The sequence below is a fragment of the Urocitellus parryii genome, chromosome 2, assembly GCF_045843805.1.
Source record: "Urocitellus parryii isolate mUroPar1 chromosome 2, mUroPar1.hap1, whole genome shotgun sequence".
Lineage (NCBI taxonomy): Eukaryota > Metazoa > Chordata > Mammalia > Rodentia > Sciuridae > Urocitellus > Urocitellus parryii.
The window spans coordinates 164728794-164748498 of NC_135532.1; the positions used below are offsets into that span (position 1 = coordinate 164728794).

Here is a 19705-nt window from a genome sequence, read left to right on the forward strand (position 1 = left end):
CACCTCTCATTTTCTTTAACCATCCCATTAACAAAGTTGTTTTCTCTAGGGTCTAGATCCAATTAAGAGCAAGGGCAGCCGAGAGGAGAACACAGAGTGAAGCAACAGTAAAGACGTTTGCACACATTCCTCTGGGGGATAGAGAGAGCTTTATTGACATTCCTACCCCTCCTCCTCCTCCCCCCTCCACCCCCCACCTCCTAAACTCCTTTGCAGAAGGCATCAGGACAAAGAAGCACCCAGCATTCAGCTCAGGAGCAGAAAATAAATACACTGGGAATACTCCACGGTCCCTGGCTGTATACAAAGCAGTAATTCAGCAGACAAACTGCAGCCTCCAGGAGAACAGAGAGCTGCACTGAACACAGCACCAGAGCGAGAGCAAGACAGCCAGAGCCAGAGAGAGGGACTGTCCACACATGCTTTCCCTTCTCTGCTGCCTCCCACAACAACAGCTTAAACGCAGGGATAAGTATAAGAGAAAAGGGGAAGAGGGTATGGGCAGCTCAACAATTCTGCACAAAGGGAAGAAGAATAAATATAGCAGAATCACAAAGAAAACAATTGGGATAAACACATAATTCAAAAGGGGGAAAGGAAGAGAAAAATAAGCAATGTCCTTTAATAGTTAGTGCAGAAAGAATCAGAGTATGTCTCATTCTTGCCTTATGGTCCTTTCACTTCAATTATCTGGTTAAAAATTCTGAGCTTTATTTCCAGTGCAGGATAATGGCATGTTCCCCTTTCCTTCTTCACTAAGGTCTGGTGAAAACTAATTAAGCAATGTATGTGACTTGTCTTTAGAACTTTAGAGTGGTAGGTAAACAGAATGCTTTTTTTTTTTTAAAGGGGCTGTACATTGTTGGTGCTAAATAAACATTAAATCTCACTCAACCTTTGAGGCTCAGCAAAGGAGAAGAATTTGTAGTTCATTGGGGAAAGATTTAAATTTCACTCTAGCATTCCTAAGCTAATGACAAAACATTACTAATTTTCCATAGGTGTACTTTCTTCAAAGGGCAACTATGGGTTGAAAAGAAATCATAAAACGCTCTAGTAGAAAGCTGAATATTTTGTAATATTCAGGTCATAGGACAATGCAGAGTAGAACACAGTGGTACATGGATAAAGACTGGAATTCAGATAAGTTTAGGAGAGAAAAACATAAAGAACATTTCTAAGTTTTACATAGATACTCAGGCTTACCTGGAGCCACAGAGAAGTTACTATGGATTAAATATCCATACCATGCTATTTACCCAGTAAAATCGACAGAATCTAGTAAGTCAAATGCCTTAGTAAGGGTTTTGGAAAGCCAAGCTTTCCATTCTTTTGATTGATGGAGCTTTGAATGCCACAAATAAGGCTGCGTGCCAGGATAACACTCTGCATATTAGGAAAACTTTGGGTAGTGTGCCATATTATTATAATTTCATTTCTTCTGTATGCAGACTTCTATTTTTCCTTCCTTTCAACTAGATTAAATACTGTAAATCACAACTTTATTGATAGGAAAGGAGGTATCTGCATTACTCTTGAAAATGTCATCCCCAAGAAGCCAACTTTAACAATGAAAAAGAAGAGTGGTCTCCACAAAGCCAAATAAATTGCCTACTGGTGGTGACTCTCAATGTCTAAGTCACAAAGCTTTTGACAAGTCTTCAACTCTATAAATGCGATTATCACCCAAAATCAGTATGAACATAATTTTAAAATAAGTGTTTGCCTTTGATATTTTCTTTGACCATACAAGTTTTCCACCATAGAAATACTTAAGGAAAAAATAGATGTTCTATTATCACCTCTTATCTTTGGCCATATATGATCCATAGAAAAGAAGACAGCAACAAATAGACTTCATTCTGTACTTTCCATCAGAAGAAAATATTAAGCATCTACCTACTGTCTAGCCTGGGCTCAAGCGATATGTGGGGCATGAAAGATATGGACTCAGTGGAAATAGAACTGATCTGAAGAGGTCTCCACCAGGGCTAGTTGTGAGACCCCAGGAAAATCATTGACTTTCCCTGGAGTTTTATTTCCTCCTCTCTAAATGTAGAGAACGTGTTATACTTGCATGAGTCTATCAATACAAGTATTGATGGAGAGGTTCCTCAGATCAAGGTACTAAGTATTCTCTAGCCTTCCCTGAGTCTATGATGTAGGGAGTTTGCAATCTTGCTGAGGATAGAGAGCTAAATGGCAGGAAACTGTAAGCTAAAAACACTGCCTCATCCATAATTAAATGAATCAGAGAGGGAAATAATAAAACAAAGATGGAATAATTAAAGAGAAATATAGGCTTAGGTTGAGTAAAATTTAGGTAAAGGGAGGAAGGAAAAGTAACCACACACCTTGAAGGAAAACAAAACCTTAATATACACAAAGGGGAAGATGAGCATGGACAAAAAGAAAGGATAAAGCTGACACAGTAATGTAATCTATAGTCCCAGCTACTCAGAAGGCTGAGGCAGGAGGATCTCTCCAGCCCAGTTCCAGCCTGGCCAACGTATTGAGACACTGTCTGTACAAAAAAAAAAAAAAAACAGAGAGAGGATGAGTAATACAGAAAGACCTTCTCAGATTGTTAGAGCTCTTAAATTGAGACTGATATGACATAGACTAGAGGACAATTTTAGTTTATTGAGCAAGGAAAAGACTTACTGAAAACCCATCTGAAGAAATATCCAAAATGTAGTGAAAATCTAAAAGGCTAGACTATATACTCTATTGTAGTCACTGCTCATTGCCAGTACTCAGCCTTGAGTCTAGTAAAAAGTAAGAACTCAATATATGAAAAGACTGAAGTTAGTAATACTGTCATGCATTGATGAAGATTTGGAATAGTGATAGCGGTGGGAATAGAGAAGCCTCATTACTTAGAGACAGCCCATTAAATTTACCAAGAATAAGGAAAAATAAAAGCAAAATAATAGTAATAATAAAACCCTAACAGTACTGCAGCACAATTGGGAAAACAAATCTGAAATGTGAATACATCTTCTGTGACTGCCTGTGTCTTCTCTCTGTGGCCATCATCTTTCTTTTTTTCCAAACTGTGGAACAACGCAGTGCTGTGAACTGCACAGTGAGGCTGTATCTCATGGTAATGAAATTCAGACTACTTTGGGAGCCAAAGTAGTCTACAGTAAGATGAGATGTCATTACTATTAGTTACCTTCGTTTAGGTAAAAAAGTGCACCAAGGAACTTGAAAGCAAAGGTTTCCTGGAGTTTTTAATAGTAGCATGCAACCTGAGATTGGTTTATTCTGTTTATTTTGTCCTCTTTTTTATTGAAATATCTGCCTTCCTATCTATTTTCTGTCCCCATTAAGGTTACAACCCTTAAGACTCAGCTCATTGAAAATGTCCACAGTAACACATTGACCCACAGTAATTTTTGAATAGCCATCTGAACCACAATTAGGAGCATTCTAAAAAAAAAATGTTATTTAGTTTTTCATTTAGTTCCTTGAGGGACTAGAACAAGAATGGTTCTAGGCTGCTTGTGGGCCCTGAAATTTATACAGTGCAGAGTCTTTCTTTTAAAAAATATAAAATGATAAATTAAAAATGACATTTCCAGAGATAAAGCTTTGGAATGGACCATGCAAGTAATGAGCCCCAAGAGTGAAGCTTGAGTTATAAATCTACTGACATTGAACATAGATTTAATCCCCACAGTGTCCAATACAGGATCATACGTACCAACTGCCCATGTTGAACCCCTTCCCTTGGCAATTTTTTCTAAACCCATGGTCTATAAACTATTCTATAATAGGAAAACAGTTGATACTCGCTTGTAACTCAGCTTTTCCTGAACCTCAGTTCGTAAGTTTCATGTTAATGGTCAACTCTGCTACAACACCTAATGGGATTCAAATTCCATTCAGCCACTTAATTTTACTTTGCAAACCTACTATTTTGTTTCATATCCTTTTTAATTGTTGTTCTCTGTTTTTCACACATTTGTACCTTCATTCATACTTTATCTTATGACTGAAGATTCTTCCTCACTCTATAGAATTCTCATCTTTCTCACCTCCTATTCATCCTATTCATCTAGATTGTATACAAACTTCTTTTTATAGTACCAGTGATTGAACCCAGGGGCACTTAATCACTGAGCCACATCCACAGCCCTTTTTTGTATTGTATTTAGAGGCAGTGTCTTGCTGTGTTGCTTAGGGCCTCACTAAGTTTGCTGAGGCTGGCTTTGAACTTGACATCTTTCTGCCTCAGTTTCCTGAACAGCTGGGATGATAGGCATGCACCACTGCACAGAACTAATCTGCAAACTTTTTGATTAAGACCTTTTGTCATAAAACCCATTTTCCAACCTCTTTATAATTAAAGAAATTTCTAATTTTTTCCAAAGACTACCATATTTAGAAAAATTTTAATGAATTTTTCATTATAATAGAGATTGTTTTTACACAAATTTGAAAAACTAATTAATTTATATTTGAGATACGTAATGTCTATAATACTTTGAGTTTGTATGAAAGTTTGAAATCTTTACAATAATTCTAGAATTCCCCAGGAGGCAGTGGCTTGAGAACTGACTACCTTTTCTTTTGAGACTAAAATTCAATGAAATTCAGACTTTAGTTTTAAAGAATTAACTCTGATTGATTTAGGACATTGTTCTTAGGATTCCCTGTCATATTTTAATAGGCCCAATTTTAATTTTAATATCCCCAGATATTCTACTAGGAAATTATGATGTTTTTGGGAACAGTCTCAGCTTTGCACAGGTGACCCACTTTGGAATGGGTGCATTTGTGTTTTACTGAAATCCTGACACCCAATCCTTCCTTAATCTGCTTGTCTCTATCTTTTCATTCTTCTTTTAAATCTCCACTTTTGTTTATTTGAACTTTGAGTTTTTTTCAAAACTATTTCCCCAAATGCCACTTTGTGCACTTTAAAGTCCCCTGGTTCCACAGACAAAGCCATGCCTCAGTGCTTCTTTCACTGTAAACACTACTAAGGGATGAAGAAAAGCAATTAGCTGAGTGCCTGTCAGTGGGACAGGAAAGAAATGATTCCATACTCTGATGATTGCTGTTTATAAGTTTTTAACAGTTGCACTTTTAGATAAATTAAAGTCATTTTACAAAAAGAGACAACATAAGGAAATGTGCATATAAAAAGTTAGCAAGAAAAAACGATCATGTTGGTGAAAGAACTGAGTTAAGTAGGAGGTGGAGCCACGGTTACTACTATGGATGCTGTTGGTTGCTTGACCTCATATTTAGTACCAGTAGAGATTATTCAGATTATAAAAATAGAAAATCCGAAGTTCAATTTCTTTTGCTTTACCACCTGTGAGGTTGCACTTGATACTAAGAATAAAAGAATGATACAATGAAAGTACTCGAAGTACTCCTTTGTTCAGGAACAGCAGATTAACCCATGGCAAATAGTCTAGCAACACTGCAACTGCATTCCCTTTCTACTGGAAACCTTCTCTGTTGACAGTGTGGAATCACCACAGGGAAGGGTTATATCACAGAGCAGCGGGGAGATGGCTGACTGCTCTCAGGATCCAGGAGGAGCCAAGATTACAGAGGTTCAAGAGCTGGGATATCTGAGTCTTCAGGGTAGGAGGGGAGCTGATGAAAAACACAGATTTGGAGGTCACAGCCTATCTCACTCTTTGGAAAAGTAAAGGGTCCAAGCCATATTGACTAAGAGATTGACAAAGGGTACATATTTGAGGGGTAAGTTGGAAATCCCATTTCCATAATTTCTGAATTCAGATAACAACAAAATATTCTATTGGAGATGTCATATCCAGTACTATCTAGAACTTTGGGGTGGACATCAGGCAAAGTTGTATTAACATGTGTGACAAAGTAACAGAGGTCATTAGAAAGGACAGATGAGGTTACCATTTGACCTGAATGATCTTATCCATGTTTATGCAATAGGCTGACAATGACTTTCTAAGATCATACTTGTTTTAATATTGCTCTACTCAGTAAGATGAAAGTCTAAATAAACCTTCAATTATAATGAATATAGACCCTGAATTTGAAATGTTTGCAGATTCTCTGGTGGGAAGAAAATAATAGACCTGTGAATATTAAAACTGAAAGTTATTAAAGAACATATTTCCAAATAAAATTCTTCATAAGCAATTAAAATTGTAAGGGAATGCCAATGAAAATTAAAAATAAATAAGTACAAAATAAACTAGAGTGGAATTTTAGAATATCAGAATTGTAGAATATTGAGTGGTAGCAGAGATGTTTAAAATCACCCATTTCAACTTTCTACTAAATAAAAGTTCTTTTTTAAAAAATAATAAAAATACTTCCTAAATGTGGTCACTTGGCCTCTGCTCAAATACAAAATGATTATAAAATTATTTCCTCACAAGGAAAAACCCGTTTCATTAGGTGAAGAGAAACTTCAAGGAAACATTCAGGGGGAAAAACAAAACAAAACAAAGCAAACAAACAAAAAACACCTCTACCCCAAGATTACAATCGTTAGTCCACATTCTTAGAATGACCTTCTGAGGTGAGAGGGTAAATATCAGGATTATCTTTTCCATTTTATAAAAAGGACCCAGAGGTCCAGCAGGGGTATGTGATTAATCTGTGTTTACAAAGCCAGTACTTGGTAGATGTAATCCTTAGAACTGGATCTTGTGGATTAAAAGCTCTGCTATTTTCATTATGCATTTTGTTTAATTTTCTTCTCTCTTTCGCTCCTCCCCACTCCCTGCAGTGCTGGGGATGGAACCCAGGACCACATACAAGCTAGGCAAGCCTCTACCACTAAGCTATATCCTAGCCCTCATTATATCATTGTAATGGTAATTCTTGAAGTCATTCAGACTCATTTATTTATTCAACTAAATTATGTTCTATTTAAATTATAAAGTATTATAAATTATTTTTCTGACTTTTGTTTTTATTTTTTAATAAGATGCACTATAATTTGGCATTCACACAAATAAACTTTGTTTTTAGCAGAGCTACAACTGGCCTCCTATAGTTTTCATGCATATTTATTTTAAAATACTGTCAACAAACATCTTAGTACTCCCCTTATCTTTATGTCATACATATTGTTGAAAGTTTGCTCCCTATGTTTTTACCCAAATATTGAACACAGTCCAAGACAGACAGAATTATCTACAACTATCCATCAGTATTTCTTTGGCATGACTGATCAACTGAGGAAAAAAAATAGTATACTACTTCATTTTGGACACATAATCTGTTCATAAATCTGCCAGAAGAAGATGGTTGAAATACAGATACTCAAAGTAAATGCCATTTCCCTGATTCACCAATTTGGAATTTAATGTGTTCATTTTAAGGTAACCTATTGACCATACTATGCTTTATTTGGGGGAAATCCCTGGTTGGCTTATAGTGATCATGTCTCCTTTTCAAAATCTGATATATTACCCTACTTAGAATTTTTTTCTTGTCTTCTTTCTTTCTGATTGATTTAATATTAATCCCATTTCCCTTTTAATTTATAACTAGGACAATGTTTTATGTCATGAATATTGTGAAACTGTTTCTGTTTTCAACTGGTTTTCAAATGTTAGCAATAATCTTTCTACACTTATGTTCTTAAATTATTTTAATGCCCTAGACATAATGTTTGTGGGGCTCAAAACTGAACCTATTTAAGTTATTCTAATAATTTCTTCATTATTCCTTGGACTTTTAAAATTAAAAGGATATAGTAACATAATTTTATTATTCTACTTGCAAAAAAATTAAAATTAAAATTCTTTCTCTTAAATACAGAAGACTTGAGCAAATATGTTTTTTAACAGGTTACTGTATCTCTTTGTAACTTAGAATAAAAAAAATTCAGTCTGAACTTGAGATTAAAAAAATACAAGGAATTAAAGTTACATTGAATTAATTATAAGTTATTTCTCCTTTAGCTAATATAGCACTAATATCTGCCCTATATGAGCAAATAGGAGGAAAAAAATGTGGAAGATTGTATTTTACTCTTTGAGAACTATAAAATAGCCTGGATATAATAAAAAGAAAAAAAAGAAAAATTAAATTTTATTTCCCTTACAAAATAAATTTAACAACTTGCATAATGATTAATTAAAAATAAAACATTAATCAAAACAAATTAAGACAGCCATTATGTGCGATATTTCTTATATATATTGTTCAAATCCTTGATGACCTGAAAAATTTGGTTTTATGCAATAAACATCCCTCATTGGTGCATCAAATTAGTTAGGTTCCTATTAAAGTGTGCTGTAATCCAAGTTCACAATGATGTTCACATCCATATTTTGTGTATGTAAATTTTATGCATATATAAAAAGCACACTTATGGTTTTACTTTTATATGTAATTATAAATATATGCAGACATAAATTAAAAATAAGGATCTTGTGTTCAAACACATCCACACAATATAGCTCAAGCATATTCATGACAGATTGTTTACACATCCTAACAGATTCTGTATAAATACACACTTTCATTTTTAAAAAGAAGTAGATTTTGAAATCTGTTTTATTTTTATGCAAGAATAAGGCAATAGTCTTAAAACATTTTCATGTTTCTCATACTAGGACATTTATAAATTTAAGATTTTATTTTTTTAAAATTTGACTAAATTATCATCATTGACAACATCTTGTATTTTTTCTTCTAATAAACTTGACTATATTAAAAATCATAATGCTACTTTTACAGACTAACATCGTTAAGAGGCAAATAAGAATCACTTTGGAGTTGAAATAATGGAAGCTAACTTTACACAGATAATGGTTTGTACAAAACCAAAGCTTAAAGTCCTGGATGCTCAGACTAGGGGTATGTGTAATCTAGTACACATAGGCAGCTCATTATTGTGGTGATGATCCATTCATCATTAGAGCCACAAAAGACATACAGAAGAGCAGAGGTCAAAAAGAATGAATGAAAAATTCATTCATTTGCTAAATTATGATTCAGTCATATTAATAGCTGATTTTAAGATATGTTCATACATATCTTATACATATACATATCCTTATCACACCAGAAGTAACAACAATCTTCATTTATCTGAAGACAAAGATCAGGCACAAATTGGCCACCATATATGGCTCAAACTTCATAAGAGGAGCACTTATATATGCATGTTAGGGTGAAGTATGATTGAAGACACACATAAAAAACAGAAGTCAGGAAAACTATTATTTTTCCCAGTCAGTGTTTTCACACACAGGTACATTTATGACTGAGTATTGACTGCATCATTTTTATTCTTTTTAATCTTCTGTTGCTAACAGAGAAGTGTGGGAAATAGCAGCATGACTAAAGCACAACTTTAGAAAGGATATAATTAACTTTAGACAATATACAGAGGTTTAATATAGAAATGCATTACCAGTATATTACAATAAAACAAATATAATGCATTATTGTATGGGATGCTGTGCTGAATTCTTCCTCAGTGTTATAGTCTTTTCCTCTGACCTCGAATAAATAATGTCCTTCTGCATTATGCTAAGACATACAGAAGGGAATTCGGGATTATTACAAAGTCCACTGTACATTCAGGTTTCAATTTCTCCAGGCATGAGTAATGAGCTCTAAACTGCAAAACCCAGGTTGGCATCATTATGCAGTATGAGTAATTACTTTTAGTAAAAAGTATGTGAGTGATATGTACCTTGCCTCATTTCACAAGAAAGTAGAATGGATGGCAGTGAATATACCTGTTGCACATAATCCTGCTACCTTAAGTAACCCCTGGTCCCCAATTTCGTCCCTGAAAGTGCTTGGCCACCACTAGAGGGAGAAAGCCCTTGCAGTTCAGCTCAGGGAAGGTACATTCTTGTCTCAGAGCTGCCTGGATGATGAGCAGCTCTTCACAGACTGTGGATCTACTTAATTCCAGGGCCACTGGGTGACTCTTTGTTCTATCAGAAGCTGCAATTCTATCAGGAAAAGGGACACACTTTGGGTCTCTACCTCTGAAGCTCCAGGATTTCCTCCCAATACCCCCATATTTTAATAACAATAGTTTTCCCTTTTCGTTTCAAGAAAACTGTTGCTTGAAGAGAGAAGCATATAGGAATTGTTGAAGGCGTTCCTGACCAAATCCTGTTATCCACTCCCCAATGATCAGAGGACGTCTGACCTCTGGTTTTACTACGCCACCCTCCTCCATTGATCATCCACAATTCATCTAGTGGTAATTGACTTCACTACCAAAATGTCTTCCTTCAGACTGTCCCCTTATGTTTCGACTTTTATAAATCAAGATCTAGTGGGCTTGATTGATGGTGTGGCCACTCCTCTCTGTTCAATTCAGTAGGCAAATATTTATTTGAGTATCTACAGATACTAACCTAAATTCTGTGAAAAAAAAATGTAAAGTAAATGTGACATCTGTATTTGAGGCAAGATACAATGAGCAAAATGTATTTTTAAAGTAGAGTAAATGCTAATTGCAGGGTAGAAAGAGAGGCTATCAGTGATAATAAATAGGGCACTGATTGAGTCTGGTAGAATTAGGGAGGATTTTCTGAATAAGATAGCACCACTATTGAACCTTGAGGAGGTACAAGTAGGTAACTTGGTAAGGAAGTATGAAAGGGTAGAAGGGTAGAGGGAAGAGGGGAAGCTCCAAGGGTAGGAAGGAGCACTGTGTATGTGCACAGTTCCCACAACCCTGTTTGTGATCAGAGACTACAGATGGCTCTGGATTGGTGAGGGCAGTGAGGTAAGAGGTTATACAGAGTTATCTGACCTAAGGGACCTGTGAAGGGTCTGGTGACACTTTTAGACTAATATCAGAAAACAATTGTCTTGGGATAGTCAAGAGGTGAATTCAGGCTCCCAGTTTGGCCAACCACATAGAATCTGGAAGTTTTAAGTAGATTGAAGATGTATGTAACTCAGTAAATTTAACTGTCAGAGAGAGAAAAAAAAAATGGCTTCAGTTGTTACTTCATTTCTTAACTTTGTTTCTGTTTTCTCCCCATAGGGCTGAACTAGATTTTGTGATCCTGAACTTTACCAGTGAAAAACATTTTTTTTTATTCTTTCTTTTTAACTGTGTTTTGTTTTGTCTGGTACTGGGATTAAACCCAGGAATACTATACTACTGAGATACATCCATGGACCTTTGTATTTTGAGTCAGGGTCTTGCTAAGTTGCTGAGGCTAGCCTTGATCTTGTGATCCTCCTACCTCTGACATGTGGCTCAGATTACATATGTGTGCCACCACACAATAAGAGTTGTAAAAGGTAGACCTCTGTGCTATGAAATTCACTTTTATGTTACTCCCTGTTACGAAAGGTTTTAAACAGGGCTTCAGTTCTATGGAGTGGGGTCCCTTCTTTTACACCTTGACCAAGTTACCTGTCTTGGTAATCTGTAGGATCTAAGTCATTTACTCTCAGGACCTCTTCCTACTCAAATCAGCATTTGTCCCCAAAATACTACTCCTTCTCTGAAATCAAAGACTTGTGACTTGTGAGTCTTTATAACCAGCTGACAGACCTCCTTGTGATCCTAGCCTATCTCCCTTTGGCTCACTGGAACTTGCTGATTTGTTATTTTACCCTTCCTGTACTTTGCCTTTCTCTTGGTAAACCATATTGAACCTTTCCGGTCTACTTCTCACCAGGTAAAGCTTCAAGAGATGGTGTTTTGAGTGCCACACCAGAAATCCCAGGTTCCTGCTGCAGTGTTCATCATATGGTGTCTTCACCACCCAGCAACCAAAGCTAGATCCTGTGTCCTGTTCCTCCCAGTTTACCAACAATTATCCCATTTTTAGCCCAAACTAAAATGTGTATAAATTCAGAAAAATACATTTGGATCTGTCAAAGGATTTTAACTAAGGAGTTTATGATGATTACAGTGTGTACAGCATCCCTGGAAGCTGTTCAAAGGACAGCCTACCTACCAACTGAAAGCCAAGACCTTGATCCTCCTGCAGCTGTCCTTGTCAGAAAGCAGTATAGTTTCGTTGGAGTTTAGGAACACAACTGAAGTCATTAAGATAAAGGGCTTGAAATCAAGAAAGGCTGATGAACAGGCAGAGGTACCAGAAGCAAGGAGGAAGGGGAGTTTTTTAAAAGTAGGGTGGGGGAGTTGTTTAGACTATGGGTCTTGCCAAATACAGAAATAGCTGTGGGAATATAAACCAGAGGAGGAGACTGGAAAAAAGAAAATTCACTTCATTTAGACAGATAGGGATCATATCAAAGATGGACATTTTCCAAAAACCTCTGGGACTAGCCCTAGATGTATGATTCTCTATAAGTCAATGCAGATTCAATTTGCAGAAATGAGATAAAGGAGAGAGCAAAGGAAGAAAGAAGAGAGAAGGGAAGGGGAGAATAGGGTAGAGGAAGGAGGAGAAGACAGGGATGGACATTTTAGCAGAATTTGGGGTATAATAAAAAAATGACATATCACGAGATAAAAATGAAAACCACAAAGATAATCTCCATTATACTGTGGAATAAGAATTACAAGACATTAATTCCAGTTCTCAAATAGTAACTCGAGTTTTTGAGCAACCAACTAAATTTATGTCTTCTCAGTTAAATTACTTTAAAATGATTAGGTAGACTTCCTAATCTCCAAGGTCTTTCCTACTTGAAACTTCTATGTGTTTTTCTGGCAGCAATTAACAAAGTCTGAAGTAAAGGGTTTTATTTTCTGGAGGTCAATCACACATTAACTTGAGATTATGTTTTGATTGCAGGCAACTACAAAAGAGTGTTCACTTCACTCCTAATAAGAAATGCAACTGTATTCTAATATACTTGCCACTTTAAAGGATTTGAAATGAAATAGTTAAAACATCTTGGAGCAAATGACCAGCATGGGTCATAGAAAGAAGAATAAAAATCATTGTACTAAATTTTCTAAAAGTTATTTCTTATGGTAAATATAAATAATAATACTTTTTAAAAGAGGTTATATATTATGCTATTATACAGTTTGTAAAACACTTTGGTATACCTTATCTCATTTGATCATAAAAACCGCTTTGTTGCAAGCCAAATAGAGGCCCGTTTTCCTCCTTTCATAGATTAAAAGAGTTCATGCCTTTAAGTCTTGATCTTCTGGCTTCTTATTGAGCATTCACAACTTATTACATCCTTCATGAAAAGTCTTGACCTAGATGTAAAGACTTGTCTATAAATTCTACCTGAAAATTGATCATCATGTAAAGGTGAGTTGACTTCTACAACTGTAATTATTTTCCAAATTATATATTTATGTACATGCAAACATAAGGGCATAGAATTTAGCCCATTCAAATAAGTTAATGTGGAAGACATTTTCCTTGTATATTATCTTTTGCCTCCCTTACATATAGTACAAAAAAGGAAAATAACAAAACCAACCAACCTAGAACTAACTCCTTAGTGTTTTACCTAATCAAGAAAAGTAAGAGAACAGAGTTCAACAGTGTTTTTTTAAAGTCAAGCTTTAATGCTATTGCACTAGATTTACTGTGTAAATCAGATCCATATTAAAGTCACCACATTTCCCATGACAATGTAGTGATGATATCATGTGGTAAATAAATGGATCTATGGCAGTCTCTTTCCTTTCTTTCCTCTTTCTCAATTGAGTTTGGATGGACCTCTTTGGCTTTTGACATATTTCTCAAACAATACAACAAGACCTTACATTTTTATGGCATTTATATTAAGTGTTGTCCTGAGTATTTTATAAAACATTTCTCACACAGTAATGTGCTCCCTTCTGTGTATATCTTAGAACCTTTAAATTAAGAAGCAAGAACCAGGTCATCCCCCAAACTAATGAAATGAGAATTTCTGAGAGTAAGAAATATGCAGCTTCTCTACTTTAAAAAATTCTCCAGTCAACAGTAACATATTGCCATGGCTATGAACCACCTACAGTCATGGTTCTCTAACTAGAAAGTGTTCATGAACCACTAGAGGATCTTGTTACAATGCAGATGCTGATATGCTGATTTTGGGATAGACTGAGATTAACAATGGACTGTGTGATACTTAGGATGCCCATCTGTGGACCACGCTTAAAAATAGCCAAAGTCAATAGCCCAACTCACTGTTTCTTGAATTGTGGCTGTAGCAACAGCATCTCCTGAGAATATGTTTAGAAAAAAGCAAATTTCCAGACCCTTCTAGAGACCTACTGCATCAGAAGCACTGCAGATGGGACCCAGAGTGTGTTTAAACAAGGCTTCCGTGTAATTTAGACAACACACTCAAGTATGAGAAACACTGGCCTTAAAAAAGAGTTTCCTAAAATCTAAACAACTAGCTACATATGGATGGAAAACCACTGGTACTTTCTGCTTATGTAGCACTTTGCATTTCAACAAACTTTTTTACTTTACCTCTTATTATCTTTGTAAAACAACTCTGTAGAGTAACTAAAATAGATAGTTTCAGCATTTTGTAAATGAAACTGCAGCTCAGAATAATTCAGGGATTTGCTCAAAGTCATAGCACACAAGGATAGATCCAAATTTAGAGCCTAGGTCTTGTGAATCTTGCAAACTTACAGGGAAAACATTCAGCAAAGAAGAGGGCACATAGCTATATACGACATAGCCATGGCTAAAGGAGAGGTATCTCTCAAGCTCAGGTAATGACAGGGAGGAGACAAGCATAGGTAACTTCCTATCAGGTGAGTCACAGCTGTTTGCATTTGGAGTTCTCAAGCCACAGCAAAATGCATTAATCCTTTTAGGCCTGAGTTTGCTGTTATGTGGAATCAGCTTTGAGAAACACAATGCTCAGCCCTCACCCACAGTCTCCATGGCTGAGTCATCGCCTCTGGTTGTTTTCTCCATATTTCTACAAACAAGTCATCAAAAGTCAAATGAGACAAAACACCAAAGCCACCTTTACTAGGTAGAGTGTTTATGTATACATACTTACACATTCCATACTTATGGAAACGTAAATAATCACAATTTGCATTTATCCCAGGAGATTTGTCTTCTATTGTTTCCTGGGACATAATGACAATAAGTGATCTAATTCACAGGCCCATAAACATTCTTTAAGAAAATGTATATAAAATGCCATATTCCTAGATGATAAATACTATGTTATACCCCATTATTTACCACATGTATTCATTACAGGATTTTATGGGCAATGGATGATCCTTAAAATATCAGTGATGACCAGTAAATTTTGTTTAGCTTTAGTGATTTAGCTACAGAAAAAGAAAATTTCATAATTATTGCACTCTTGCCCTGTAGACACACAAAGTTTGTTTTCAAATGCTAAACTATAAGTAGTAGAAAAATAATATATTGTGTCAGGAGTTTGTATGAATATGATACATTTTTAGTAAATGTGGGCATTACATTCTATGATGCCTTATAGAAAAGAAACCATTTTTCCCTTGAAGTTTGAACAGAATCTTCACATTTAACTATCAAATGATCACATCCTTTTTGGTTGTTTATTCTTTGCCCCCCCCCCCAACTATAGAAACAAATAAGGAGCAAAGATCTGGAATTTGAAAAAAAAAAACTAAAATAAAAAGCTATATTTTCTAGGCATATTTACTTTTAAAATGTTAAAATCATAAAAAAAATTATTATAACACCCAGAAAACATTAAACAGAGTCCAATTTGTAAAACAAAAATCTCAATACCTCAAATTTAGAATATTTAAAATATTTAAAATCACAATATTGTGAAATCCTTGCATTTTTTATCATATGTGCACTTATGCTCTATGTCCAGATATGTATGTATATGTGATATTTACAAACTACACTTTTGAACAGATGTTTGATAATATAATGTATTATGTGACTAGCATGTTCCTTGGGATCAAGTATTTCATGATTATCTTTTTAGACATATGGTGCTGATATTGAAAGCAAGACCAGAGGGATTATTAAAAATAAAACTTAAAGTGAGGTTTGGAACACTTCCTTTTAAGTTAAACTTATCAAGAGAACTATGTGGTTTCAATCCATAGAGATTAAGCAGGAGCCAAGTCTTTTTGGGTGCCTGTACACAAGACAAGAGGCTTGGAAGGACCAGTGTTAGAAATTCACACAGTAACTGATGAACACTTTTGCTTGAGGGGGTGGCAGTGAGGTATATGTGCTTCCTTTAGAAAAATACCTAGGCTACATCATGAGTAAAGACCTGTGGATAAATGTGTTGGGCACTTTTCTAGGAAATATTAATGTAGACACTGGTTCATTCCATCTAGGAATGAGTCCTAGGTACTGCTGCTTGCTTCTACTGGTCTGTGGATAACACTGACTATTTATTGTTGGGTAGGAGTTAGTATTGTTTTCATTAGCTCTTTATCAAATTTATCTTAAAGATCTGGAATATCAACTAAGAAACCATCAGGTTAGCTGTGCATACATAACTATCGACCCTTCTTTTTTTTTCCCCTCAAGTTTTGTCACCATAATTCTATAATCCTTTTTTGTCACCATAATTCTATAATCCTTTTTTTTTCCTCAAAAAGAAATTACAGAGCAAGATGGCAAGACAAATAATACACACTCTCCTATCACGATGCACAATTATTAATGTAATTATGGTTATATAAAAATGAGCATGCATTTCCTAAAGAATACTTGTTTCATGGAACTAAGGCACTGAAGGTAAATGTTTGAAGACAAGTTGGCCAAACTTCTGTCACTGGACCACCAGAATTACAAACCTCCTTTGTCTTCTATTGCCATTGTACATTATTCAGGGCCACAGTCTCACTGAGAGAGGATTTTTTTGCCTCTCCTTGGCATTTCACTTTCTCAGTGCCAAACATCTACTGTGGCTTCCAAATGAATCAAGTTCTCCTTCCTCTCCTCCCCTGGAAACTCATACTCCCAGCAAAATGTCACAAATAAAGTGGAAGCATGCCCTTCCCAGCTTAGACTTGTAAACAGAAAGCAAGAACACCATTCTTCAGCAGGAAACTGACCCACAAAGCTTACTGGATCCAGTTAAAGAGATTGAGAAGAAGGTCAGCTAAAAAAAAAAAAAAAAAAAAAAAAAAAAAAGAACTCTCTTTATCTTCTGATAGAGCTCTACCAACCCAAAAATAAAGCCTTGTCTAAAGCAAAGGAAATTAAAAACAGAGAATGTTAGGGGAGACCTGGGAAGGTGATGGATTCTCACAGGTGACTTATTTGCATGCTCTGTTTATCTTCTCTTTGCCAAGGACTAACTGGTTCTGTTTTTATTCTCATTTCTCTCAACCCTCACTTCCACACTATGATACATACTAAAGTGTAATGTTTTTTAAAATTTCATGTCTTTGGGGCCATAGACATAAAGAACTTCTGTATTGTATATAGATATTTGTGTAGTGAGACTACATCTTCTAGATTTAAATTTCAATATCTTTTTTTCTTTTGAATTATCATTTAGATATTTATCTAACTCCAAGATAACTATAGCTTAAGATACAATGATGGTACTTAGAAAGTCCTTACAAAGTTCACTAACACTGAAAAACTTGTACATTTAAGGTATTCACTTTTCTCACATTCAATCTTGTAACATGAAAAAAAAAAACATTCCTAGATATAGGATAAATTTATGTAGAATTCTCCACTAATAAAGGGTTAATGATGTTAGGGAACATGGATATTAGGAGTTGAGAGGACATGCTTGTGTGCTTGCAAAAACATTTTCTGCATTATGTCTGTCCAATCTCTTTGCAAACAGATGAATTATTCTATAAATCGTATTGCTCCATGTGGATAAATCATACATGCAGGTTTACCAGGATGGGAGAGTTACATGGGAAAATCTGCTTTGGATAGTAGGATCTTTGGGATTCATAATCACCCAATACTCAGAAAGTGAAGAAAGGAGTACTTACACATTAGCATTTTCTTACTTTTTATAATCTGGAACAACACATATATAAACAACACACACACACACACACACACACACACACACACACACACACCATTTTCTCCTCTAACAAGGCTAGAGATCCCAAAGCAGGACACTCTGTGACAGCCAACCAAATTTATTTCTGAGAAAAGAAAAGAAAACTTTGCTGCTGTAGGCAGCTCTGCCACAGAACTGCTCCCTTATGCCCCAGGGTTTATGCACTATCAGCTCCTTGCACACAGATTAGAGGTTTATTTTCTATTGCACACTGTTTTTTATTGCCACAACCAGCAATATTAGCTAGATAGATAGACCGACACTGGGTCATTTTATTTGGAAGAAATGGGATTTTAAAAGATCTCAAAGGAGAGCATTTTCTTTCTGTTTTCTTTCTCTTTTCTTCACTTTTCCCCCTTTTAAAAAAATTATTATCTGCTAGAAATTCAAGTAAAGCTGGAAAAGCAAGGGTGGAGGGGAAAGAGATAAGAGAAACACAGGAAAAGCTGTTTGGAGCTTTTTAGAAATAGAATAAAGATGAGGTGCCATTTGAGTCTCTCTAGCTCACTGTCCCTTATAGGGGTCAAACTCCCAAGGACTTGGGACTATTCCTTTCCAAATTTCAATCTCAAATTATATTTCAGAGTTTGGCAGAGCTATACAAAGATAGGAGTTTTTAAGTCAATAATCATTTTGATTATGCCAGGTTAATTCTCTCACAACCTCTAGGCTTAACACTTCTATTCTTAAATGCCAGCAATTGGGCATACTATTATTTTTTTCTTCTCCTCATTCTTGTGGTGATTTCTATCCACAGTCCAAAAAAGGCTCAGTAACCAACCAAAGTTCTAAGATTGATTTTTTTTCCCCTGGATGTCAATTAGAAGATCTTTACAGAAAGTCTTCTATCAGAACTACTGCTGGCAGAGTGAAAGCCTGGATGTACAACACACACACACACACACACACACACACACACACACCGCACACACTCATGGGAGAAGCAAGGAGAATGCAGTACCATGTACCACTCTTTTAGAGCCATAATTCAACAACTCTTCTTTCTGGATTAAGAAACGTCAACAAAACTCTGGAGGGCAAAGCATGAGCAATGAACAAAAACAGTAATACTGCTGGAATTCCACTAATTCCATAGGTAAAGTTAGGCTTCCTTGATCAGAGGAACAACATCCAAAGAACCAAACATTTCATCAGCACCATTGGCTCTTGACAGGGACCAGAATTCCTTTGAATGTTGTTGGCAGTCGACTACCAGTCAGTGAAAGGGATACACACACACACACACACGCACACACACACACACACTCCGGAGCCTGCAGCATCGGAACGAACACACACACACACACACACACACACACACACACACACACACACACAGAAGCGCGCGGGAGAAAAGTTGCCCGAAAGCCCTACCTGAGGATGGCCGTGTCCCCCTGCCTCACGGTGATGTTGTCCGTGCCTCGGTTAAAATCCACGCTGCGAACGGGCAGTCCTGTGGGAAGAAGGCAGAGCAATCTCAGTAGGACCAGCGGCAACTGTTTCCGATCAGGCTGAACTCTCCCGACCATGGTGGCCAAGGCGGGGTGCGGGTCCGCGGGGTGCTCCGAGGGTTGTGCGCGCTGCTCGCCGCGGAGAGGGACTTTACTAACACCGGGCTGTCATCAATCGCCCAGGCAGGTCGGGCTTCTCCAGTTTGTGGTCCCTTCCACTTTGCCACTCTTCACCTCGCTCAGTCTCTTTTCCCTCTAAGACTTAACAAAGCCCTCATAAAATCCTAGCAGGGGTGAGGGGAAAAGTCCAAGGAACAAAATTTCAACAGAGA

At 36.3% G+C, this 19705-nt stretch overlaps 1 protein-coding gene across 2 annotated transcripts in view; it reads right to left on the reverse strand.

The window, feature by feature from the left end:
* The window catches only part of Lsamp (limbic system associated membrane protein), a 593641-nt gene extending 574190 nt beyond the window's left edge, over window positions 1-19451 (reverse strand). For both annotated transcript variants that reach the window (XM_026395911.2, XM_026395906.2), the window contains exon 1: window positions 19297-19451. In XM_026395911.2, coding sequence (XP_026251696.1) covers window positions 19297-19451 — 155 coding nt within the window. The remainder of the gene's footprint in view (window positions 1-19296) is intronic.
* Between the last annotated feature and the right edge of the window lie 254 nt (window positions 19452-19705).